This window comes from Barbus barbus, assembly GCF_936440315.1.
Source record: "Barbus barbus genome assembly, chromosome: 14".
NCBI classification, from domain to species: domain Eukaryota; kingdom Metazoa; phylum Chordata; class Actinopteri; order Cypriniformes; family Cyprinidae; genus Barbus; species Barbus barbus.
In genome coordinates, this window is record NC_136742.1 from 10,860,282 (window position 1) to 10,885,765 (window position 25,484).

Here is a 25,484-nt window from a genome sequence, read left to right on the forward strand (position 1 = left end):
GGAAAAAAATCTGACAATTAAGGGATAACATGGTCTTCAGAGGTGGACAAAGTACACAACTCCATTACTTGAGTGAAAGTACAGATACTTCTGGTCAAATATTACTCCAATACAAGTTAAAGTTGCAAAGACAGATTTTTACTTAAGTAGAAGTATAAGTACTTGCTTTTACAAGTACTTAGGTACCAAAGTACATTTCCTTTTTTATGTCAACGCACTGTTTTATTGTTGTATGTAATACTTGAATTACCTTTTGTCTCTGAAGCAACTTACAATACATTACGAGCACTGAATACACTGACTAGCTTGTAGTATCATTGGAATAAAGAGCTTTTAGAATGTTAAAGACCTATAGAAACAACAACAACAAAAGACTACTTCATTTAACACCTCTACCCACCTCCAAAAGCAGCATGCTAGTGATCTCACATAGCTCTGGCAGTGTGCACACATCTAGCCATTCATCCACATTTGAAACGAGTAGACAGTGAAATTGCTGTAAACACAGACTGATAAGAAAAAAATTAATAAAACTTGCTTTAAAACCCAGCAACACAACTGTAGCCGTATAACTTTACAACAGCGAGACTTTAACAAAACAGCAAGATTTATTTGACTTAAAACTAAACTTTAAAAATGCTCTCTAATTGTCCTCATTGTACTTTGATGTCATTCACAGAACTGTCTGTGCAGTGCAGCTTCTAGTCAAACCTATTGTGTTTTGTTAGGAGATGCACAACAGTTCTTCTGTGGCTTTATAGGTAATATTTTTATTTACACAATTTTGCTAAATCAGACAGTACTGTGTCTAATAAACACCACAATATTAACTGGTTATTATTGAATTGTTGTAAATAAAAATCACATTTGCAACTGGTCAGTGTTCAAAAAATGCATATAATAATGCATATATATATATATATATATATATATAAAACACCTTTTGTTGTGTTTCAAAAAAGTTCACTTATGTTGATGTGTTATGTTTATTGTGCGTTTACTGCTCTTATCAGTACACTCTTGTGTACTTACTGATGTTGTTGCTGCCTGTATAAAGTGCACTGTGTGAGATCCAGTATGCAGAGCAATATGAACTGTAACACATTTTTATATTAACTAGAAGAAAGAAACTATGTAAGGTGATATGGTGATAAAAAAAAAATGAGATGGAAGGAAAAAATGCATTTGTGTTCCCTCAAAAAATATTCAGGCAAAGTAAAGCATAGAAATATAATTTTTCACCATGTAGAGGGGCTCTGTATCTGAAATCAAAACTAATAAACATCAAAACTTATACTTTAGTGCCATAATCCATCATGGGTAACACCTAGATCATTATTTCTGTTGATGTGTGTTGTTTCATATGATTAACAGGACTGTGTGGTGATGAAATGTAGAAACTAAAACTAAATATCTAAAACTATGTCAACATTATCTAGTTGAACATTGACCAGATAGGGTTACAAATAATTGAATCCCTGCCTGTTTTACAACCCTAAAGGGGGTGTGGTGAAATTTTCCCATTACTCTGAACTGAACAAATTAAATGTATTCACTCACTGCTTCACACTTGGTAAGATACAATGCCACAAACATTTTATTGACAAAACAATTTCAGTTGTTAATGTCCAGTTAATATTATTTGATTTCACTGTTGTTTATAAAACAATTATCTGTTATTTTATGCAAATAGTTGCAGAGGCTGTATGTTTTAGACGATAATATTCGGAAGCGACTGTCAGGGTTTAGCAGGTCGATTTCACTATACATTTTGACATAGGATACACTAGTGATGATGCAACAGGGCCATATGCGTGCAAGAATTGGAGGCCTATATTTTTTTTTTTTTTTTTTTTTGGCCTGTCAGTAACACAGATAACACATGACAGTACGTATGTGTAGTTATGCTATCATCATTCACAGCCTTTTTTTTTTTTTTTATATACTTTTTTTTTTATTAATTAATTAATTAAATTTTATATACCCTTTTATTTAACCATACTATGACCGACAAGACCAGGGGACAGAGAAAACAAGAGAGAGAAAAAAAAAAAATAAATAATAATAATAATAATAAAAAAATAATAATTATAATTATAATGATAATAATAAAAATAATAATAATAAAAAAAAAAAATAAAAAAAAAAAAAAAAGGAATTAGAAAACAAAAAAAAACAAAAAACAAAAAAAAAATTGTGGATAAAGTCAACAGAGAAGGGGGAGAGAGAGAGAGGAAAAAAAAGAGAATGGGGGATAGAGAGAGAGAGGAAAAAAAAAAACAAAAACAAAAAAACAGACAATTTGCTTCGATACCTGCTGACAAAAAGAGAAAACAACAGAAGACACAACAGAAGACACAACATCAGAGAAACTGCAGCAACAACCAACATCTGTATGAATCACAATAAATTCTAAATGTTAAATGTTATTGAGCAACACGCATAACTAATATTACAAAATAAGTTTTGAAGCAACAGCAGATCAGAACAATGTGTGTCTGTGAGCACCCGTTTTTACACCAATGTGAATGCTTGAGTGTACACCTGTGTGTGTGAGCGCGCTTGTGTTCATAAGGTTCCTCCATGTAAATGTTTAATAGTGTGTGTGTGGGGAACAACAGCCCCATCCCGCAAGGCATGAAGCAGGCATGGAAGAGACCCAGGCCCCAAACATCCGGAGGCCCCCCAGGGCACGGGACCCCCAGGGGAACCACCGCAGGGACAACTGCGGCCCCCACCCAGAAAAGGGCAGAGGAGAGCCCGAAGGTGGGACATCCGACAGCCACAGTGTAGACACCCCAGGGTGCCGTGGCGGCAAGCCCGCAGGCTCCGCCGGCAGCCGACCACACCAGGGCAGACCGAGCCCTGGGCCCGGAGATCCAAGGGCCCCCCACCCCCCAACCGGGGCCCAGCAAGGCCAGTAGGGCCAGGCCCCGCCAAGCGACCGCCGAGAGTGGGCCAGCGCTCACCCGAGCATCCTGCCCCGGCGCGAGAAACCACCAATGCACCGGCGGCATCCTCCACCGGCAGGGCATGGTGGTGGGGTGGGGGTCGACTGAGATGATGAGTGAGGTGGAGTCTAAGGCCCGACCTGACACATAGACGTAGACGAACAAACACACATATACACAGGCATACGTTCCCACCCTCATGCACGCAACGAATATTCTCACCCTCGCCCCTGGAGGCCTATATTTACTGTGTAGTGCATACACAACGGATTACATAAGAACAATAACGGACCACTATGTTACATTATGCTTAGGTTCCCTTGTCAAAAAGAAGAGTAATTAATTGTATTGAATGTGCACCTGTAGTGTACTTAAAATCTTAAAAGTATATTTAAAAAAACTGTATTTGCAGGTAATATAATATTGATAAATAAAAGGCAGTGTACATAAAGACAGTGAATTTGAGTAAATTCATCAAATTAAAAGTTTTAATTCAAATCATTGTTTGATAAACAATTTGTTTCATATGTTTTTGTCATGTTTCAATGAAATACTTATCTTGATGTGCTGACTAACCGTGAAGTGCATGTAAAGATTATAATTTGAACTGTAGTGGATTATTCAATATTATTTTAAGTTAATATTTTAAAAGTACTAAACTGCAACTAATTCATAACAAATGTGTAATTACAAATATATTTAAATACATAACTGTAACATGGAGGCGTGACTACGGAGTGATGGATCCAAATGCATGCTTTATTTCAGCAAAACATAGTCAGACAAACAGGGTCAAAACAATAGCAAACAATAGTAAATTCAAGGCAGAGGCAAAAGAGTAATCAGTAAAACAGGCGAAGGTCAGGACAGGTAGCAAACAATCACAAAACAGATTAAACGTCCAAGATCAAAAACATAAAAGGCAAGGCAAGGTAAGGCAACACAACACAGATGACAACAAACATTACAGGCTAAACAATCACCAGCAGATTTTTTTGCGTGTGCGCATGCGTGCATGCAAGTCTTATAGTCCCCCTAATAAGAAACAGCTGTGAACTGATGATGAGCTCTGATGAATCCAAGCAAAGGATTATGGGAAATGTAGTACGGGGTGATTGGTAAAGGTTTACGGGATGGGGTGCCCTCTATAGAGCTCGTGGGCACTCCAGTTAGAGATTGTGACAATGACATACAAGTTTCTATTGAGTAGCCATCAAAGTATAATTTAGTTTACCACAAACACTTGTCAATACATTAAGCAGTACTCTTTAACCAAATTTCAAGGACAGTATAAGTAATTATGAAATTACATATAAAGATATACTTAAGTCCAACTTGGTGGAGCTCTTACAAAACTTAACAAAAGTTAATTGTTTCTGCAGTACACTGTGGTAATTTCTTATTAACAGCACTGTCATCAAACACATATGTTCAAAGTATATATACTATGATATATTTTTTATTTTTCTAGACACCAGTTAAATAGTTGTACACAGTATTTCACAGCGTGGACTATAGGAAGTAAAATCATAGAACACATTATCTACCACAGTTGAGATGTATGACATATAGAAACAAGTATAAATCTCACAATCACCTGCATCTGCTTAAAGTCTGACTGTTTTAGATCATCATGGCTAAACGTGTTGCTGTGATTGGAGGAGGAACCTCTGGGCTGGCCTGCATCAAATGCTGCCTGGATGAAGGTCTGGAGCCAGTGTGTTTTGAGACTAGTGATGACATTGGGGGACTCTGGAGGTTTAAGGTGAGATGTCTCTATATGATTGGGTCCATTGAAGTTGTGCATGTGTAGAATAAAGGGGGCCAAGCACTGAGCCCTGAGGTACAGTCTGTTGCAGAGAAGTAATAAACAACATGCTCCAAGAAACTGATCCAATTTTCTTCATGTCTTTCCATCTTAGGAAAATCCAGATCCAGATCGTGCTAGCATTTACCACTCTGTGATTATCAACACTTCAAAGGAGATGATGTGCTACAGTGATTTCCCCATTCCTGCACACTTTCCAAACTACATGCACCACTCCCTCATCATGGACTACTTCCGCATGTATGCTGACCACTTCCAGCTCAAACGGCACATCCGCTTCCAGGTCTGAATTGAAAGGTTTTAATGACGCATTAAAACTGAAGTTATGAATATACAGTACTGTCTTTCAAGAATTCACAAGTTCATGTTGGCAGCCATATTACCCTGCAGCCCAAGACTGGTTACCCACTGAAGCTAAGCAGGGTTGAGCCTGGTTAGTACCTGGATGGGAGACCTCCTGAGAAAACTAGGTTGCTGCTGGAAGAGGTGTTAGTGAGGCCAGCAGGGGCTGCTCACACATCAGTCTGTATGGGTCCTAACGCCCCAGTATAGTGACAGGGACACTTTGCTGTCAACAAGCATCGTCCTTCGGATGAGACGTTAAACCGAGGTCCTGACTCTCTGTGGTCATTAAAAATCCCAGGATGTCTTTTGAAAGGAGTAGAGGTGTGACCTCTGCATCCTGGCCAAATTTGCCCATTGGCTTCTGATAATCATGGCCTCCTAACAATCCCCATATCTGCTGATTGGCTTCATCCTTCTGTCTCCTCTCCACCAGTAAACTGGTGTGTGGTGGGCGTTCTGGCACACTATGGCTGCCGTTGCATCATCCAGGTGGATGCTGAACACTGGTGGTGGATGAGGAGATACCCCCTGACAATGAAGAGCATTAAAGCGCTATATAAATGTAATGAATTATTATTATTATGTGTTGTGTTTCCTAGGCAAAAGTCCTTCATGTTACACCAAGGCCAGACTTCCCTCACTCTGGACAGTGGGATGTAGAGACAGAGTCCAGAGATGGTCGGAGAGAGAAGCAGGTGTTTGATGCTGTGATGGTTTGCACTGGACACCACTGTCACCCTAATCTCCCTCTACAGGACTTTCCAGGTGCAGTACATGTGATGACTAAGCAAACAGAGTGTATGTGCAAAGTGCAACAGCATAATGTCATTAAAGACCAAACAATCATAGTAAACTTTGGTGTACAAGAGTCATTAGGTTTTATCACAACTCTGCTGTAACATTAAGTGAAAAGCCCTTCTCATTTTAATGTTAAATAGAAATATTATTTATGATTAGTACGTTTACAGGTCTTGCAAAGAATGATTCAACATCAGTTCATGAGTTTTTACTTACATATAATATAATCCGATAAAGTGAGGAGTATGCATATTTGGCATGCTGCCCACAGGGAGGGATCCAAGCTCAAGATTTAGCCCAAACCCAGAGTACTCATCCTTATCTGGGATAGTAATAATTGAGAGAGAGGAACTGGGGTGGTGGAGGGATGAGTCGGCTGTAAATATACCTCATGTTGTGTAATTAAGTTGTGTTTCCAAATGTTTCCATCTCGTGGTAATTGGTTGATTATCTGAACATGCTCCTGCCAAACTTTGTTAATAGAACATCATTATGTTCAATATGCATATGCAATGAGACACTTAAGTTATTATATATAAAAAGTTATATTTTAAATGCTACATTACATATAACTGGATTTCAATCAAGACAACTTTTGAGATAGTTTTAGCATGTAAATGGATATGACAATGTTAAAATATCTAAGTGGATTAGATCTGTTACACTTTCTGCCGCTGCTGTTAATGCTGCTGGTGCTCCAGAGCAAGTATGGAGTTGCTGCTGCCATTAAAAACATTGAGCTGAACAGGCACAAATAAACATCATTAAATCTTGTATCAGATCTAGACATGTGGAGCTGGGGGAGGTGGAGGGTTTCAGAGGAACTCTAATAGTTGCAGGGCCATCTTACACTAAACACTGAACCAGAATATTTAAATGTTGGATAAGTAAGCTCATTGGCTGCAGAATCAGTAGAGGCAGCAGAGTTTCATGGATGCAATAGTTTTTATGTGTTTCCATATTATAATGGCTACCTGTTTAAAATCCTCTATTTAGGAATAGACACGTTTAAGGGAAAATTCTTCCACAGTCGTGATTACAAAAACCCAGAAGAATGGCGAGGGAAGAGGGTAGTCGTGATTGGCATTGGGAACTCTGGAGGAGATATTGCTGTGGAGATGAGCAGAATGGCCAAACAGGTGATGCAACTATAAATAATTATAGTGTATGAATTATTATTCCACATGACATATTTTATCTATATTTCATTACACCAATCATATTGTTTGATAAATATATTGATATTTGTACTTTAAAGTAATACTCAATCTAAAAATGAAACTCTTTGTTTTCTTACCATCATGATGTTCCATGACGAAAAAAGAGATTCATTTGACATGTTTGTTATATTTCAGGTTTATTTGAGCACCCGAAAGGGTTCTTGGATATTAAATCGTGTAGGAGACAAAGGTGTTCCTTTCGATATGATGTTTAATAACAGAGGGCTAATGTTGTTTCTTGGATGGTTGCCACTTGGAGTTCTTAACAAATTGGGAGAGAAACAACTCAATAAACGGTTCGACCACAAGCTCTATGGGCTGCAGCCTGCCCACAGGTACTGTGAACACTGAGGAAATAAGATGTTGATGATGTTGGTCAGAATTAAGTTAAGCATATTCTCTTCAACATTATATGGTGTTGTATAGTGCAATTTTTATTTTATTTTTTCTGGCAGAGTTTTCAGCCAACATCCCATGATTAATGATGACTTACCAAACCGCATCCTCTCTGGTACCGTCTTGGTCAAGCCAAATATTCAAGAGTTTCGCGGATCAAGTGTGATGTTTGAGGATGGCACTGTTGAGGAAGACATTGATTTGGTGGTGTTTGCCACAGGCTACACTTTCTCATTCCCCTTCCTGCCTTCACATGTAATTCCTGTCTCAAAGAACGAAGTATCCCTGTACAAATACATATATCCCCCAGGACTGGAGCGGCCAACTTTAGCCGTGATTGGCCTGATCCAGCCTCTGGGAGCCATTATGCCCGTCTCTGAGATGCAGGCGCGCTGGGCCACTCGTGTTTTTAAAGGTATCAAACATGACGCTGATCTCCTACATGCTAAAAACAAAAACATGATTTTCAGTGGCATTTATGGTTTCATGAAGAACATTCAATATCCATGGAAGCTTTCTATTGTGCAAAAGGTTTTATAGAGAAAAGTAGGTTTTAAACGTTCTTCACACTAAGAAAAATGGTTATTTTAAAAACTGTTCAGTGAAAGGTTCTTTGGGGACCTCCTGTGACACTGTTGCGAAACCCACCTTTTGAAACCTTTATTTTGAATGTACACAGACAAATATGAGATGTCCACCTGCAGTTCTGTAAATTTATTATTTTATTAAAGATTTTATTAACCTTTTACAATATTACTAAATGTTTCTTGCATCAAAAACATTTACCCTTTATCTGTTTTCACCTGTAGAATTAGACTAATGCTCCTAAAGCTTAAGACATCTATGATGTTCTTGCAGCTTATTTTTGTCCTTTTACTTTGGAAGTTTTGAGTTTTGAAGTTACAGTATATCTACATACATCAAACCCTTATTTATAATGTAAAGAACACCCTTTATATTTTTTCATGAAATTGCCCTTAAAACATATGAAACTTTTTGTAAAACATAAACATGTAAGAACATTATTAATGTTCATAAGTATACAGTGTTTTTGTACTTAACAAGCTGTGATATTCTCACTTAGGACTGTGCAAACTGCCTCCAATGAGTGCAATGATGAAGGACATTAAAGCAAAAGAGAAAGCAATGGCTCGAAGGTTCTCCACACTTAACATCTCACATGACAATATAACACAGCATTTACACAATTAGTTAAAATTATGTCATTTCAGTGGATCTTGATTTGAATTGTGTTACTCGTGCAGGTATGTGGCAGCCCAGAGACACACCATCCAGGTGGACTACATCCCCTACATGGATGAGTTGGCTAAACAAGTGGGTGTCCGTCCTTCTTTCCTGAAATTGCTCGTGACAGACCCTAGACTGGCTCTGAACATCATCTTTGGGCCCTGCACCCCGTACCAGTTTCGGCTGCACGGGCCAGGCAGATGGGAAGGTGCACGTCAGGCCATCCTGACTCAGTGGGATCGAGTCAACGAGCCCCTGAGAACACGCTGTACACCAGAGCCGCAGTCACAGCGCTCCTCTCATTCACTTGTATTCTCAGTGTCTGTTGCAGCGCTGCTGTCTGCTCTGTATTACAGCAGAGACAGTCTGCACACACTCATAGCAGACCCTTCCTCACTCCTGGACAAGATCAGGGCTTTTGTTCCATTGCCACTGACTACACAGTGATCCTGCAATGTGAATCATAAGCATAACATAGCCAAATAAAATCTGAGAACATAAATCGACTGGGCTTAACTTTAACAATTAAAAAAAAAGTAGTGTGTGAAATTCTTACATTCTGTGAATTTGCTATAGTAATATTGAACTGATTTTTGAATTCCTCAGCAAATGCCTTCACATTTAAAAAAAACAGTTTGTGTATAATGTAGCTACATTTTAATGTAAATTGATTTTATTTGTAGTTTTTTATATAATTGTTTTAATTGTTGAAAACCAGCATGCGCTATTAAACGCTTTCACTCTTTTCATTGAGTTACATTATAGATGTACAAATGTAACAAATATAATTTTAGTAAATATATTTGTACCTTTCTAAGCATTATAAGATAAGTATAGATATACTTTTTCAGGACTACACGAGTGATTTTAACCATTGAGCATATTCGATTTGTTCCAAGTAGTATCAAAATGTTACTGCATTATTATGAAGAAATGACAAATGTAAAAAATAACAGCAATTTTTGTGTAACTACATTTAATTTTAGTGGATCAATGCTCACAGTCAATAATAATATATATATATATATATATATATATATATATAAACTGCATCTCATTGTAAGTTATTTTTTCATTGTAAGTTGCTGTACATGCTCATGTTTACTGCTGTAAGTAAATGTATTGGCACATGGATAAGCATGGATAGGCTATAAAAGTTATAAAATTAAGTCACTATTAGAACACTTATAACGTGAAATTATATAATTTGAATTATGTAGGCTATATTTGCCCACAACACTAATTTCTCAAAACATCTTATTTTATTTTTACACAAAAAAGGATATAGGTGAGTAAATGATGGCATAATTTTCATTTTTTGATGAACTATTCCTCAAAGATTATGAAAAACAAATTCAGTCAATGTCTAAAATGCAGTAATAACAACATTATAGTCTAATCACAGTTTAGACCACTTACACAAAATGTGTAGTTACTATGTTTTACTTGGGAGGAACAAAGTAAAATTTTTCACAAACCATGCTGACTTTTATGATACTTTCACAATGCGTTTTTAAGCTTAAAATGACCTGGTTGTATGGAAAAGTGCAGTGCCATCATTCTGCTAAACATCTCCTTTTGTGTTCCACAGAAGAAAAAAAGCGATTGGTTTGCTGGGGGAAATATTCCTTGAACAACGTGTTATAATAGCTGAAACAGCTACTCATAAAAGCTTTTTGTAGACAAATACATTTAAAAACTAAAGCCTGGAGTATTCATGAAAATTATAGTTTAAATAATTACATTAAAAATATTACATTGTATAGCTAGGCTAAAAGTTTGTTAGATTTCATTTGGATATTGATTTAGATATTTCTGTGAAGAAAATCATCTTTTATATAACTGTATACACAACGTTTTTTGGGTGAATGTGGGAAATGTTTTTAGAAGGTATATCATGATGAATAAATTTGATATATGTATAAAATTCCAATAAAAATAATTTTATTATTTTGGAAAAATTCAGAAAGATCCAACAGGAGATCAAGAACTACAGCACCTGTTTGGAGAACATTAATAAAACTAATATTTTCATGAATATAGAGTTTTTGATTTGCCATGTACACTCTGGCACTTTTGTGTACACATTTGTAGGCCTATGCTTTGTTCTAATAAAAACTAAAAAAGAAAAGACAGTGAAGCTTCATCCCAAAAGTATAAAGGGAAGGCGCCATCTGCTGTGTCTCACATGTTAAAGACGCTTCTTCAGTCGCTGACGCTGCGTAGCGCCTGTACGCGGTGACGTCAGGCTCTCGTGGACTGGCGCTCTGCCATCTTTGATTGTGCGACAGGCCGCGGCGCGAGCGGGGCCCTCTCTCGAGCGCACGAGAAACCGCCAACCGCCCGTTACTGCTCACCTCACACCGGCGGCGCGACCACAGACACATACAGAGAAAGAAAACGACAGGGAGAGGGAGATAAACGCTTCTCTCTCTTTTGTGGACGAGGTTTTTGTGGGTCGCTAACGGCTCGGCTAGCTGGGACTAGCATAGCACGAGCTTTTGTAATCCACAGCCGGCCTCTTTCTCTCACACACACGCTCAAACACACAATACAAAGGGCCAGGTCACAGACCTTCTGGACGGAATAAACTATATACTTGAAGAGAGACGGGACCGGCGGAGACAGGTAAGTTAACGTTAACGGCTAGTCAACGTGCTGCTGCTTCTGCTCTTTTAGAAGAAAAGACATAGTCTGGCTAATGCTAGCACTGCCATTAGCAACGACAAATCACGCAACCAAAACCAGTTTTCTTTTCACTCACATAGGTTGGCATTAATATGGGCAGGTTTAGTTTATACGTTGCTGAAAGATGATAACCGGATAGCTTGAGGCAGAATTTGGGGTGAATGGGGGTTTGGAGGCCACCTCACATGGCCCAATTGACCAGCCATTTTTAATAAATGTTTCATTTGCCGGTTAAGGACTATTGGGGTTGGTTGGAGAATTGTTTGGTTTGTTAAATCAAATGTTTGACACTCACTTCAAACCGATAGTTATATTATTGCATTTTAAATCTGAAAGGCAAGTTCGAAGTGAAGGAGGGCAGTAATTACCCGGTATCCTATTCTTGGTTGTGCAGAGGTAGGTTAGCCAAAGGTGATGGCTCACATGACTTTTCCAAGTACATCAAACAAAACATTAAAATCAGTGCATGCAAATGAACATCCACAACTACCACATGCAAGTGTGCTAACAGGCACTCAGTAGAATTGTATGCTTAGTCCCCATCAGTGTTAGACTTATGCATATGCTCGGTTTAATCCTGGAAATTCTACTGTATCATATTTGATACATGACACCTAAAGCATCTAAAATTATCAACATGGTGAAAAAACCTGTTGTACATAATCTTTTACTTCCTTCCCGCCCTCAGATTGGTAGATTATACATGCTTAGCAAGAAAAAGACATTTTAGAGTAATTTTGTCTGTCTCAATCATCATTGTATTGCATTACATTTTATGTTTTGTCTAAACCATTTAAAACTACAGAGCTTTGATCATAAAACAAAGCATTTAACTATCCTCTTACTATTATTGAGAGGTATAGAGTGACAACTGATATTTGTATGCATTTAATGGAAGCAGTCTGCTATACTGTTAAAAAAACTCGTTGCTATACAAGCTGTCAGAACTTCATCTTACTTTTTGGACATATAAATAACCGCATCTGCACTAAATTGCATATTTTTGGTCACTTTGGGCCTCTGAATAAATTGAGGTGAGGCGTTCCATATTCTCATTGTATCATTATATGGGCCATAAAAGCTTGATGTGTCTCACATGATGCAATATATAAAGCACATGCAAACTTTTGTAGTTTTTCTATGAAATTTAAATGTTCTATAAAAATGTCATTTTTCTGAATATAGCTAGATATTGCAGGCTTCATGGGGTTTATACAACTTGCCGTTATCTTAATGAATACTTCATTCTTTTGTGATCCACGTCACAAATGACTCATTCCTTCTGTATGTATGATGTTTCATGGGCCTTGAAAATCTAGATCCCTGAGGTTTTGTGAAAATGGCATTAAACTGAGCAAGTCAGAAGCCTTTGGGCTCAAAGCACAACAGAGTTTTTCAGCAGAATCCAGAACATGTTAGATTTGATTCATTACAGTGGCAGCAGGAGGGAAGATACTTGTGAGTGTCAGTAGAGGAAGACTTGATCATTTAACTTCCACTTAAAGAGCTTTACATATTTATAAGAGGAATTGTCACAGAGAACACCATTGTTTGAAATAAGACAAGCCTTAAGGGGTGCTTTTAACAAAGAAAGAAACAGAGCCACAGGAACAGGAGATCAAGTGAATGTTTTTAGGCATCCTGGTAACACTGGATGAGGTTTCATATTAGAGTATGTTCTTCATTGATTTAAGGATGCCCCTCACCAATCTATTGAAAAGATATTGACTTTTCTCATCCCTCCAGGGCTGCAGCTCAGTGCCAGTGATTTCTTGCATGTTCATTTGGGAATGTCACTGGAACGCAGTGATTGGCTTGTGTTTTAAGAGGCAGATGGCCAGGTGACCGGGGGATGGTTGGTTGCCGGAGGTTGGGGTTGAAAGAATAAAGATGTTTAATTGAAATCTCAAATCCATCTCAATCTCTCAGACCAAGTTCATCAGTACTTAATAAATGAATGTTTACACAACAATAATAAATATTGTTTAAAACATGAGTGAAATATTTCACATGCCTGGAATTAGTTATTTAAGAGTCACTTTTTCCCAGCCTTAACCGTTTTAGTCTGAGACATCCTAAGAATAAATCATGCTCTTTAGGGTGTTTTAGCTATTCATTGGTCTGTCTCCATCTCCTGTACTGGCAGTTTCGAATAAAGAGTCAGTTGAATGTTGCTCTGGCCTTTGTGTAGTCCCATTGGTTGCATTTAACTACCTGTAACCTTTCCTCCCTTTACAATACACCAGACAGCTATAAATATGACATCTCTTGATGTGTAGATTGAGAGGAAGCTGGCATTTAACCAATGAAGCTGCACTAATGTTTGTGTCAGTAAATGCTGATTATCCCAAGTAAAAGATGACCGCTTTCACTTTCATTACACCTTCTGTCTTATCTTGTGACTTTTAGTTTGTGTGTGTGTGTGTGTAGAGCTGGTTTACATGATGTTAAGTTTTATGCACTATGTATTTGATTTGGCATGATTGTTGCCTTTTAACTCTCTCCCAGAAGTGACCAAGTGTTAAATGGGTTTGAGGCTTGTTGCTTCATTGTTCAGTCTTATGTTAATTCATATTAAAGCTGATTTCTAACGGCTTCTGAAGATTTCAGTGTTAATTTTTGTTCTGGATAGCAGTATGTAGTTGTGAACAATACCACATCTTCATTTCTCAGTGTGCAGTGCAATCTAATTGTGTATGGACATGATGAGGTGACCCTGTTGCTTCTACTGTGCTGTCTTGGCATAAGCCCCCACACCACATCAATTATGAATGGAGCCCCATGTGGCCCACGGTAGATTGCCGCACCCCCTCCCCTTACTGTCACTTCACCTACACTGACATCGGCATGGCAACGTGATGTGCTTCATCGATTTGAACCATTGAGATTCAAAGATGTAGAGTTCTGACTGCCTTTGCAGTCCATCTCCTTCAAAGACACGCAATTTGTAATAGATATAATGGCTAGTCAAACTTGTTGGTCAATGTTTTGGAAGTGTTAGTGTATGTGCATTAGATTCTGCCTTAGCCAGGAAGTAGGAAAGTCTGATAAAAGCCTGATTGTGTACTTAATGCTTTAATTATTCTCTGCATGTTGGGGGCATGGACTTGAATAAACCCTTCAGTTTGAACCAAGTAATCTTATTTAGTTTGTGAAACAAGTATAAAGGCTATCATTCGCATGTGCTGTATTTGGGGATGTTTGCTTGCTCACGTGCACATTTGTCTGTTTGTCTCTGTAGTTGATCAACAATGGTTCCTGGTGTTGTGATGTAGCCTGCTCTTAAGCCTGACAGGAAATACTGCTTAAAATTAGGGCTGCACGATATTGGAAAAAAACTCACATGGCGATATTGTGTATTTCTGTGATATGGGGGAAAAAAACAAAGATAAAATCCAGATGACTTGAAAAGCTCAATTTGGAGAAAAAAAATAATGATTGGGGTGATTTTGAAGGTGAGTAAATCAGCATAGAAAAATAAACAAATTACAAACATAGATAAATAATAGATAATAATAGAACAAAGATATAAATTAAATATACAGCGCTTTAGATTTTTCTGATAAGTCTATTCTATACTGGTTGAATATTCAAATGTAACATAACACTAGGGCTGTGCGATTAATCGTATCGCGATTTGAGATGTTGCGATTTGCTAATCGCAAAGCCTGCGATGTGGACGCGATATTACTCTGATCCAGAGCATATGCACGACTGCCAGCCTCAGATCAAAAGTTAGGCAAATTAAAACTAAAGAAAAACGTATATAACTACAGCTTCGAAATGACCGACAACGAACACAAAAGGTAATTTGCAAGAGCTGCGTCACAACGCATATCAAGAGCTCCCGTATCGGTTCTGCTTTAAGTACTGGAGAATAAAAGATACATTTTTAGATGTTTTTATTAATTGGCAACATGAACGTTATCTTAGACATTTTATCTTTCTAACAGATTAATTTGAAATAAGTTTATAATTCATGTTCGCTAATTCAGAAGACCGCACACACAGCGCCTGTCTCTGAATGCTTCTCATAGTCGCTGCGCGTCTCACAGACGAGCCGCACACACGCAGCTGGTCTCGTAATGCTCTTTTATACTCGCGGTCTCGCGCCCGGTTCTGCTCCGCAAGTCTCTCACGAGCGCATTTGGCAATATGGACGAGGCCTGACGCACGCGCCCAACCTGTGTCCACTCGTGCCTGGCTCTGCGTTTAAAACGAATGTAAATTATGTCTAACTGCTTGCCAATTTCACTTGGATGAAATGAAACATTCAGCACATTTCCCACTTGTTTTTTAAAATCCCAAATGAATAAATGAGCCTGTGTAACATGTAATACTTTAATAATTGACTAAAGAAATACAGTTCTTTATTTAAAATAAATCTTTCCTGTGAAATTCAGTAATTCTGTAAAAGTAGTAATACCATTATAATCTTCCCTGCAGAAAAAACAAAAAAAACTGTAGAATCCCTCCCAAAACACAACAGAAAATGCTATGGATTTAAGGGTTATCAGGGCTTGCAAAATCGATACCCCGACGTCCCGGGGCTATTGTGTTTTCCAGTCGGGCTACCAAAATGTATCACTGCAAATAGTAGCAATTATCTGCACCTCAGTATTGTAATAAAAAAACCAGTATGCAATAATAACGTATTGAGTGTAAATTAAAATTTTAATTCAAATGGATGCCACCTTATTGGGACAACAAAGCTCTCCCTACACCTACCCGATACTTTATTTTCAACTTTTAGATTATTTCCTTAATTTTTATTGAAAATAAATGCCTTTCGGATGCGATACGAAATTTGAAAAGGAAGAAGGAAAAAAAGTTTGGCAAAAGACGGACTCGAACCCGGGTCGATCGCGTCCAAAAACACAATGACACATGCTCTACCATCTGTACCACTGGAGCTGACGCTGTAAATGATTGACTCTGGTGTTCTTCTTCTCGTTCTTCCTGTACACCTTGATTGACAGATATCTTGTCCAATCAGCGATGAGTAATCTATTCCCAAACCAATGGCGCTGTCTCAAACTATACATACCTCTTCCGTTTTATCTGATTTGTTAATTTGTTTTCTGACTTGTTAATTTGTTTTCGGATTTGTCATTGTGTTTTCTGACTTGTTATAATGTTTTCGGAATTGTTGTTGTGTTTTCTGACTTGTTATTTTGTTTTCAGAATCGTGATTTGTTTTGCACTTCTCGGCCACTGTACGATATCGATGCTGAAACGATATATCTTGCAGCCCTACTTTAAATGCTTAAGAGGTGCAGGTGGAATATTAGAGAATGTATCTGGTTTACCATCTGCTCACTGAATATTTTATTTCTTGTGCTCTTCTAAGGGGCTGGTTCTGAGGGGTGAGACCGCAGGACCAGACTCAATGAGTTTCCAGCGAAATGTCCGAGAAGTCAGGGCAGAGCACCAAGGCAAAGGATGGCAAGACCAAGTATGCAACCCTTAGCCTCTTCAACACATACAAGGGCAAGTCTCTGGAGACCCAGAAAACTGCAGGTGAGTCAACTGACCATTCTTACAAACAAGCTGTTGTTAATTACTGAGTTCCCTGTGGTGGGGAGAATCCCTCAATAGCTGTCAAGAACATGTTCAGGTTACATTTCACCTCGAAACCAAAAAAGGTGAACTGCTTTTTGCATAAAGACAATGAAGCAAACAGAAAAATGCTATACTAAAAAAAAGAATAACTTTTAATACAGACAGTCTATAGAAAGTCTTGCCAGATTTTGTGACTTGCACATGACTTGGCTAACTTGTAATGATTTGCTCTCTAACTCTTAAAATAAGAATGGTTCATTGAGTAGAGTGTCAAGTGATTCACTGGAGTCTTTGAACTGTCGTTCATTGAGCTCCCCGATCAGCCTCCTTTGCATCACTGGATCAAATAAGCAGCCTTTGTCCACTCAGTTACTGCTGTGCATTCCTATGAGCTTAAAGATAGAGAGAGACTGCACAAGAACATTTGTTGTAAGATTACTGCTCATATTACCAATATTCCTTTACAAATGATGTTCATTTTATTAATGCTCTTTTGTTGGTTTTGATCGCTTCTATTGTCATAATTTGTAAGTCGCTTTGGATAAAAGCAGAAAGATTTGTAAGTCATTTTGGATAAAAATTACTAAATATAAATGTAAATGATAGGGATGCACCGATACCACTTTTTCCCAGTACTCGCCCCGATGCAGATACTTTTATTTTTGGTACTTTATACCCAGTACCGATACTGATATTTTCATTGCATTTGTAAATTTTTTACATTTTGGGTACAGAAACTAAAAGAGTATGTATAATGTTAATTGGTTAACTTCATTTATCAATTAAATAGTCAATCCAAAATTTATTCAAACAACTTTAAAATTTCTCACATTATCACGGTTTTTTCGCTATAGTTTAGAAAATAGTTTTACTCTGAGTTCTTGTCATATTTTATTACCGTGTCTGAACAAATTCAGCTTGATAATGTCAGATAACTTTGATAGAAAGGTACATAATGGATTACAATCAACCAAAAATTAAGACAGCTGTCAGTATGACTATTTACACAACTATCAATACTCTGTCGGGCCACCCTTAGCCTTAATGACAGCCTGTAGTCTCCTGGGCATGCTGTAAACCAGGTTCATGCAAACCTGAACTTCAGTTTTTTTTTTTTTTTCAGACTCGGTCTGAATAATTTTTTGTCCCAAATTTGTATCAATTTTACTGGTAGTCCACTGTATGAAGAAATTTTGGTTATGTCACAGTTTACTTTATTTTGATTTGACTGTATAATATCTTCGGTTATTTTCACACTTAATTATGCCCATTAAAATGTATTTTACAAGTTTTTGTTACTTTCACTGTTCATTTTTTTGCTCTATGGTACATCATCTTTAATTTAATAGCATTAGAGCTGCTCCATTGCAGCGGCTCAGTACTGTAATTACACGTTTTGCTGTAATGCAGGGAACCACTTGTTATAAATCTCCTAACTGATATTTTCAGAAATAAGTTGCTTTTTTTCATCTGAAACGTGTTGCAATTTATATTCCAAAGCCACTCATATAATGCACAATCACTCATGAAGCAAGCAAAACACGCGCACATATTTTTACTGGTGCAGAATGAGAGGGACAAGTACAGAACGATTTAGTTTTAAGCCAAATGATGCGTGTGCCAAGTGAGCGAACATCAATAAAGATCACACAACAGAAGTGCGCGCATGCGCTCTCTCTCTCTCTCTCCCTCCCTCCCTACCGTTAAGTAACTCCTGTATTGTTTTACTTGTTTTTGACACATCCGACCGAACTACAAACTATCCAGTGGTGTCTGTGAGAAAGGGATATTCACTTGACGAGCTCGTGCATCTGTGCCGCCGCGCGCTCAATCCACTCAGCGTGCTTTGCTTAGCCCATCAGCTTGCACACATCAGCTATACAGGCGTCAATACTGAATGTTTAACATTAATTTCATTGCATGCATATACTTTGTAGACATCCTTAATCTCTAATAACTCCATTCTGCTGTCTGTTGTTCTGTTGTCTATTTCTTTGTCTGAATATGGTACTTATCACATGCTGTGTGGTATCGGTGTTTGATATCGGGTAGGGATGGGCGATATCTTATCGTTTGCGATATACCGTTGAAAATTCTCCTCACGATAAAAATTTGTCTCCTCACGATAATAACGATAAGTCTAGTTGATTACGTAGTTTTGTGTGCGCCCGATTCACTGTTCACGTGCGGAGTGAAAACAAGCATGGCGGAAGGCGGACGTGAGGCTGACAGTGCGTTCACACCGGACGCGACTTGCGCGAATAAATCGCGCTATTCGCGCGTAGTTGGACGTGTGAACATTTTGGGTTTACTCGCTTCATTCGCGCGTGAAATTCACTGCACAACAGACGCGAATTCGCGTCATGGGCGGGGCTTCTGCCAGGCGCACATGTATGACTGCCACAGAGAGCATATGTTTAGAATTTCGCTCTAAACGCTCAATTCGCGCTGCGTCATTCGCGCGAATTGCGCGGCAGGATGTCTATTCGCGTCTTTGCATTGACTTAACATGTAAATCACTCGCGCTTAACGCTTCATTCGCGTCTGGTGTGAACGCACCATGAGGAGGAGCTTGTTACGCGAGGAGCTAACGTTACCTCCACAATTTGCAACTGGTTTTGTTACAGAAAATCAGATGAGGAGCAAACTACCTTAATATGCAAAGTGTACAGAAAAATGGTGGTTACAAAGAGTGGAAACGCGTCCAATTTGAATTTGACATAAAAGATGCCATACTTTTAATAAAGTTAGAAAAATGCCATTACAAAGGTAAAAACAAAATTCCCTTTAAATCACTTTAAGGAGTCAAATATCACCTCGTAATGGGAAGGTTAATTTTTGATCAGAATTGTTGATTATTGATTTGAAGGTGCTGCAAAATTTTTGACCGTGCTCCTAAATATTTTAAATTAGAAGCACAAGCGCTCCTAAAAAAGAAAAGTAAGCGTAGAGCCCTGAGAAATATTTCTCATGTATGTGACGAGCCCCAATTTTAAGTTGTCTTTTTTTAATTATTATTATTTTAAGTTGTTTCATTATCAGGAAAAAATGCAAGTGATCCGCGCGAGCACCTCACTGTCATGCATGCGCATTCTTTTCCGCACAAACACTTGCATAATGAATAATAGAGCATAGCCTCATAAACTTGTTTTAATAAATCGCTTATGCATTAAATAAAGATACAAAACAGGTTGTTAAATATGCTGAATATATAGTTCAAATATTTATAAAATGTGAAACTGTAGCTAATCTTATTCGCAGTCTAGCGTTTTGCATCTGCATAACATAGTGAATTATTTTTAACATGCAATGATACAAAATAAAACCAAACAAGATTTGTAATGAAGAAAAAAGTAGACAAATAAGAATGATGTAGCCCACATCTCTTGAGCGTCTCACACAGCATGCGCGTGAACACGCAAAATCTTGCTCTCTGCATGAATGCAACGCAGATGGCAACATAAGTTTGTTTGAAACACATAAAAAGTATAGATAAGATAATAACATTAACAATGAACATTATATGACATTTAAAATAGTTTTGGCGATTTTTCCTTCAGTCCGCCTGTGCATTTCTGACCCAAACAGCAAAGCAGTCTAAATCTCCGCGATGTTCTCATTAAATATGCTATTTCTGAGATATTACAATGAATTAATTTCTAAAATGTTATGATATGGAGAGCCTGAAACAGATCACAGCAGTATAGCCATACACAGGCTTTCAGTCATCAGCAACGTGGTAAACGTGTGCCAGTAGCCTATGCATATGATTTAATATGAAGCGTCCGTAACGCATTATTATGGTTGATAAGAGCAATTAATGGAGATGAGCTGTTGATCATAATTAGCATGGCCATAAGTTGGCTGTGTACAGAAAGTTTCAAGTTAATTGCATTAATAATACTATATGAAATAAACTTAATCTTTAAAACTTAATCTATTTATATATATATATGTATATGTATGTATGTATGTATGTGTGTGTATATGTATAAATATATATATTATCGTCATTTGTATCGTTATCGCAATAAATACCTGAAATTATCGTGATACATTTTTTAGGCCATATCGCCCATCCCTAGTATCGGGGCATTTTAACGAGTATGAGTACAGGAGCTCAGTATTGGGCCCGATATCGGTATCGGTGCATCCCTAGTAAATGACTTTTGGTCAGAAAACTTAAATTTATTTTCTTCCACTTAGTTGCTGCCAGACATGGGCTCCAAAGTTTGGGCAAAGTTGCGGTCAGTCGACGCATGCCCCCTCCGGCTAACCTGCCCAGCTTAAAAGCTGAGAACAAAGGCAACGATCCCAACGTTAGCATCGTACCCAAGGACGGCAGCGGATGGGCCTCCAGACAAGATCAACCAGGAGAAGAACGGTAAAACTCCACCCTCTTAAATGATAGGTGTAGTTACTGTTGAAAGATCAGTTTTGGATTTTCCAAACATACTTTCACATCCTCCTGTGTGTTTTGCAGTCATTAGATTCTTCTGTTCCACTGGCACTTTTTTTTTCTTTTTTCTTTTTATGATTGTAGACAACAAGAGACCCCTCCACCACAGCCTAAGCCAACTGTGCCCCAGACCTCTGATGCGCCTCTGGGAGGCAGCCGCTCCTGGGCCAACAGCAAACAGTCTGGGCAGCTGGACGGTAAGACGTTTCCTCTGTAAACCTTTTCATTATTGTTCACTCTCAAAATGCTACTCGGTGAACTTTAAATCCTTATCTAAACAAATTTAAGCCGCAGATTTATCTTAATTATCATGAATTTTGAACTGCTGAAGTCAAGTGCTTAAGTGTGTCTACAGGAGCTCCTCGGATGAGCAGTCAGTTCCATCAGGAGTTTCCAAGTCTGCAGGCGGCGGGTGAGGCGGAGAAATCAGGCGATCAGGAAGATGAACCCTATGGGCCGGGTCCCAGCCTCAGGCCTCAGAGTACGACCATCATCCTTCACCTTTTCTTATGAGCTTTGTGTAACATATTGGTTGCAACTGTTTGAGGAAAGAAGATATTCAGCAATTTCTTAAGAGTTCTTAATTATAATTATCACCCTCACTCTGGCCTTTCATCTTCATTACCTACTCAGATGTGGGTAGCTGGCGGGAAGGTGGAGGCAGGAACTTAAACGTTGCTCCCAGCCCCTCAGAGACCGATGGTAAGCCCTCTGAGGAGTCAGGCGTGGGTCGAGGCACACCATCTCCCTCTGGGGACTCTGATGAGGCAGGGAAACCCTCTGCTGGGGAGGGCAGAGAAAAGAGAGATGCCAGAGACAGGCTCCCACCTACTGCCCCTCAGCATAAACTTAATGGTGGCCAGCAAACGGCAAGAGGAATATCATCTCCGTTCCATGCTGCCCAGTTCAGGAGCATGATGCCACCATATGTGAGTGATTTAGCCATTGTTTGTAATTTCATCTACCTTCTGAAATGTGACATTCTGCTATGTGATGTTTTGTTTGGTACTGATTTAGTGAATTGTATTTGGCAGTGCTATTTTAATGTGTGCTTGATCTTTTCAGATGTTCAATGCTTACCCTCGAGGGCCCTTTCCTCCTGTACAAGGCAGCTTTAGGTACCCTGGACAACAGGAGATTTCCAAGTAAGTGATCCCATAAGGTCTGAACTTAAATGGCTTAAGATTTAGAAGCTAAGGTTGAAAGATAGTGTTACTTTGTCCTTTCTTTTGTTGCCATGAATAATTTATTTTGAATCTGAAGTATTTACTCTAGACAGTGCTTTCTAAAGCTGAAGTTACAGTTCTAACTAGTTATTGACTTAAATTTGTCTGAAGGGTTAAAAGTGAATGTGGAAGCAGTTGAAAGTGAAATTTTATTGATCAAGACAAGCAAACTGGTATTTTGGAATACTTCCAGATAGGGATGCACCGACATGAAAATTTTGGCCGATACAGATAGCCGATAATGCTTTATATTTGAAAGCCGATATGTTGGCCGGTAAATCTATATCCAAATTTTTATATACTTTTTGAGAGCCTGATTACAAATAAGGTCTCATCATTAAAAGCCACATCCCAAACAACTTCAACATAAGCAGCCTAGTTTGAACAGTGTACGTTTTAAAAATAATTTTACTCTCCCATTACCAAATTTCATCATAAAAAGTCTTACAAATTAATACAATTATGCAAATTAAAAAGTTATAGGCTAATTCTGAGATATAAATGCACAATTCTGACTTTATAACTCGCAATTGCTAGTTTATATCTCATAATTCTGTGGAAAAAAGTCAGAATTGTGAGGAAAAAGTCGCAATAACCTTATTTCATTTTTTATTCAGCGGCGGAAATAGGCTTCCATAGAACTGTGATATTTCAAACATACTGAAATACTTCAGACGCAGAGCGGTGTTTCTGGTATTAGTGAGCGCGGAGCTGGAGCGGAGTGATTATTAAATGCTCAGAGCGTGGATGGGAAATTGTTGACGCTCCACTCCACTCACATACTCTGATCGGACACCGCCACATGTGACTTTTTGTTAATGACTGTTGCAGGATTTTACACAGAGTAACAGCTCACTACCAGTTACAAAATACACTGTAACAGTCAGTCACAGGGAATTCTGGTTGCATTTTTCATCAATTAATATCTGAAATTATTCTGACTGTTCTAGACCGCCATCTAGTGGTGAAATATTTATCAAATTATCTTATAACAGAAAAAATGCAGATGCCGATATGGTGGCCGATATATTGTGCATCCCTACTTCTAGAACATTAGGAGCTTTGTGAAGTCTAGCCTTTTCCTCATATTTCTCTCTTTTCTCCACTTAGGGGTCCACGGTCTGGTGGAAGACCTTCCCAGCCTCCCTCTCAGTCATGGCTGCTGGATCCAGACAGACCATCAATTGTTAGTGCCACTGAACTAAAAGAGCTAGACAATCTGGACACTGATGCTGATGAGGGTTGGGCAGGTGAGAGTGATAGTTTGTTTGTTTTTGTTTTTTATTCATGGTTTACAGAAGGCTTGGGTGGTAAGGAATATACATTGTAGGCTTCCCAAGGTAGTTGGTGTAATCAGAATTACATGATGGTTGGCCATACACCATTTAAATGACTTGCCCACCGTTGTTCTGCTCTCTTTTTTTAAAAATAGAATTAAAAGGTATTTTGTTTAGTTAAACAATAGACATTCAAATTATAAACTGTGTTTTATTCAATTGTGGCCACATTAGGGATGGGTATCGTTTACATTTTATTGATACTGATGCCGATACTGCTTATCGATACTGGTACTTATCGATACTCTTATAGTTACTATTTGGTGCAAACATATGACATGAAAAGTTATTTTAATACTTCTGAACTTTAGCAACTGTATTAAAGTTCTTCAGTCAAGAGCAGAGAGAGATTTTTCTCTGTTTTATTTTTGTGAACATTAAATTAATAGTTGTGAAAAATTAATTTTCAAAAATGTTGTTTTAAACCTGAATGCGTTTCTTTCTTCTGTTGAACATAAGTTATTTTGAAGAATGTGGGAAACCAAACAGCTGCTGGTCGCCAGTGACTTACATTGGATTTTTTTTTTTTCTTACTATCAAATTCAGTGTGGACCAGCAACTGTTTGGTTACCCACGTTCTTCAAAATATCTTCTTTTGAGTTCAGCACAAGAAAGAAATTAATACAGTTTTGGGACAACATGTGAGTGAGTAAATGATGATCTTAGAATGAACTATCCCTTTAATGACAATTGGCAGAATGTTTACTGTCCCTTTAAGACCTGCACGCATCCGTTTTCTCTCCGTTGTTTACTTTAATTTTAGACATAACCAACTGAGCCTATACATAAACCTTGTGTGTTTTGACAGTAGCGGAAACGATAACTTGGTTCAGTAATCAGGTGCTGTTTAGCAGGCTTTTTAGTGCGCACGCTTCTGGTGTATGGGCTCAGAAAAAGCACGCATCAGAACAGCATGTGAATGAAATGTTTAACCGGCAAGGCTTTAAAGCAATGCGAATAATGTACTTTTGTGATTGCGAATAAGTGCAGTGTCCTGTGAGAGTAATGCTACAGCTGAGTTAACACTGTTGTGAATGTAGTATGTGGCGTTGTACAGTATATTGATACGGCGGCGCCAGAACTGCAGCTGATAGAATGTGTATAGCACGATACTACGATATTTCTTCAAAAGCAGATCATGGAGATATTTTTATCGTCCACAATCAAAAAACGTCATATCGCGCAGCCCTACGTGAGCCCACACTTTCGAATGTTTCAGTCTTGCCGCTGATTGCACGCAAACACACACCGCATGGAGATCACATGCACATCGAACAAACGTTGGCCACATCATTCAGTGAAGGAAAATGACAAGCAGCAGCCTCTAATTCGCTATTAACATTGAAGTATACGGAGATAAAACAATGCAAGTATCGATAACCGTATCGTTTGTCCTGAAGCTTATCGGTAGTCCAGTATTGACCCA

General features: G+C 38.3%; 2 protein-coding genes across 6 annotated transcripts in view; both read left to right on the forward strand.

Moving 5' to 3' along the window:
• The first annotated feature begins 1,535 nt into the window (after positions 1-1,535).
• On the forward strand, positions 1,536-9,380 carry LOC306880546 (flavin-containing monooxygenase 5-like). 2 transcript variants are annotated; one of them, XM_079434144.1, is made up of 9 exons: positions 1,536-1,573; positions 4,579-4,716; positions 4,874-5,062; positions 5,724-5,889; positions 6,919-7,061; positions 7,278-7,477; positions 7,598-7,953; positions 8,623-8,695; positions 8,804-9,380. In XM_079434144.1, the coding sequence occupies exons 1-9, from the start codon at positions 1,547-1,549 to the stop codon at positions 9,231-9,233; spliced, it is 1,722 nt and encodes a 573-aa protein (XP_079290270.1). In that variant the 5' UTR covers positions 1,536-1,546; the 3' UTR covers positions 9,234-9,380. The 2 variants fall into 2 exon arrangements, with proteins under 2 accessions (XP_079290270.1, XP_079290271.1); XM_079434145.1 differs by lacking the exon at positions 1,536-1,573 and adding an exon at positions 2,956-3,072.
• A 1,667-nt stretch (positions 9,381-11,047) lies between these two features.
• Positions 11,048-25,484, forward strand: part of LOC306880200 (protein PRRC2C-like) — a 33,819-nt gene continuing 19,382 nt past the window's right edge. For 3 of the 4 annotated variants that reach the window (XM_079433560.1, XM_079433559.1, XM_079433562.1), the window contains exons 1-8: positions 11,048-11,414; positions 16,825-16,994; positions 21,243-21,420; positions 21,580-21,692; positions 21,851-21,976; positions 22,129-22,424; positions 22,561-22,640; positions 23,832-23,971. In XM_079433560.1, coding sequence (XP_079289686.1) covers positions 16,880-16,994; positions 21,243-21,420; positions 21,580-21,692; positions 21,851-21,976; positions 22,129-22,424; positions 22,561-22,640; positions 23,832-23,971 — 1,048 coding nt within the window. In that variant the 5' untranslated portion in view covers positions 11,048-11,414; positions 16,825-16,879. The remainder of the gene's footprint in view (positions 11,415-16,824; positions 16,995-21,242; positions 21,421-21,579; positions 21,693-21,850; positions 21,977-22,128; positions 22,425-22,560; positions 22,641-23,831; positions 23,972-25,484) is intronic. The other variant, XM_079433561.1, reaches the window with a different exon arrangement.

Bases quoted from the DNA above. Each gene is read 5' to 3' on its own strand.
- LOC306880546 (XM_079434145.1), top strand. From the start codon at position 3,034: ATGGTGGTGGGGTGGGGGTCGACTGAGATGATGAGTGAG. The intron at 7,478-7,597 runs GTACTGTGAACA...TTTTTCTGGCAG, and splicing joins GGGCTGCAGCCTGCCCACAG to AGTTTTCAGCCAACATCCCA. The intron at 7,954-8,622 runs GTATCAAACATG...ATTCTCACTTAG, and splicing joins GGCCACTCGTGTTTTTAAAG to GACTGTGCAAACTGCCTCCA.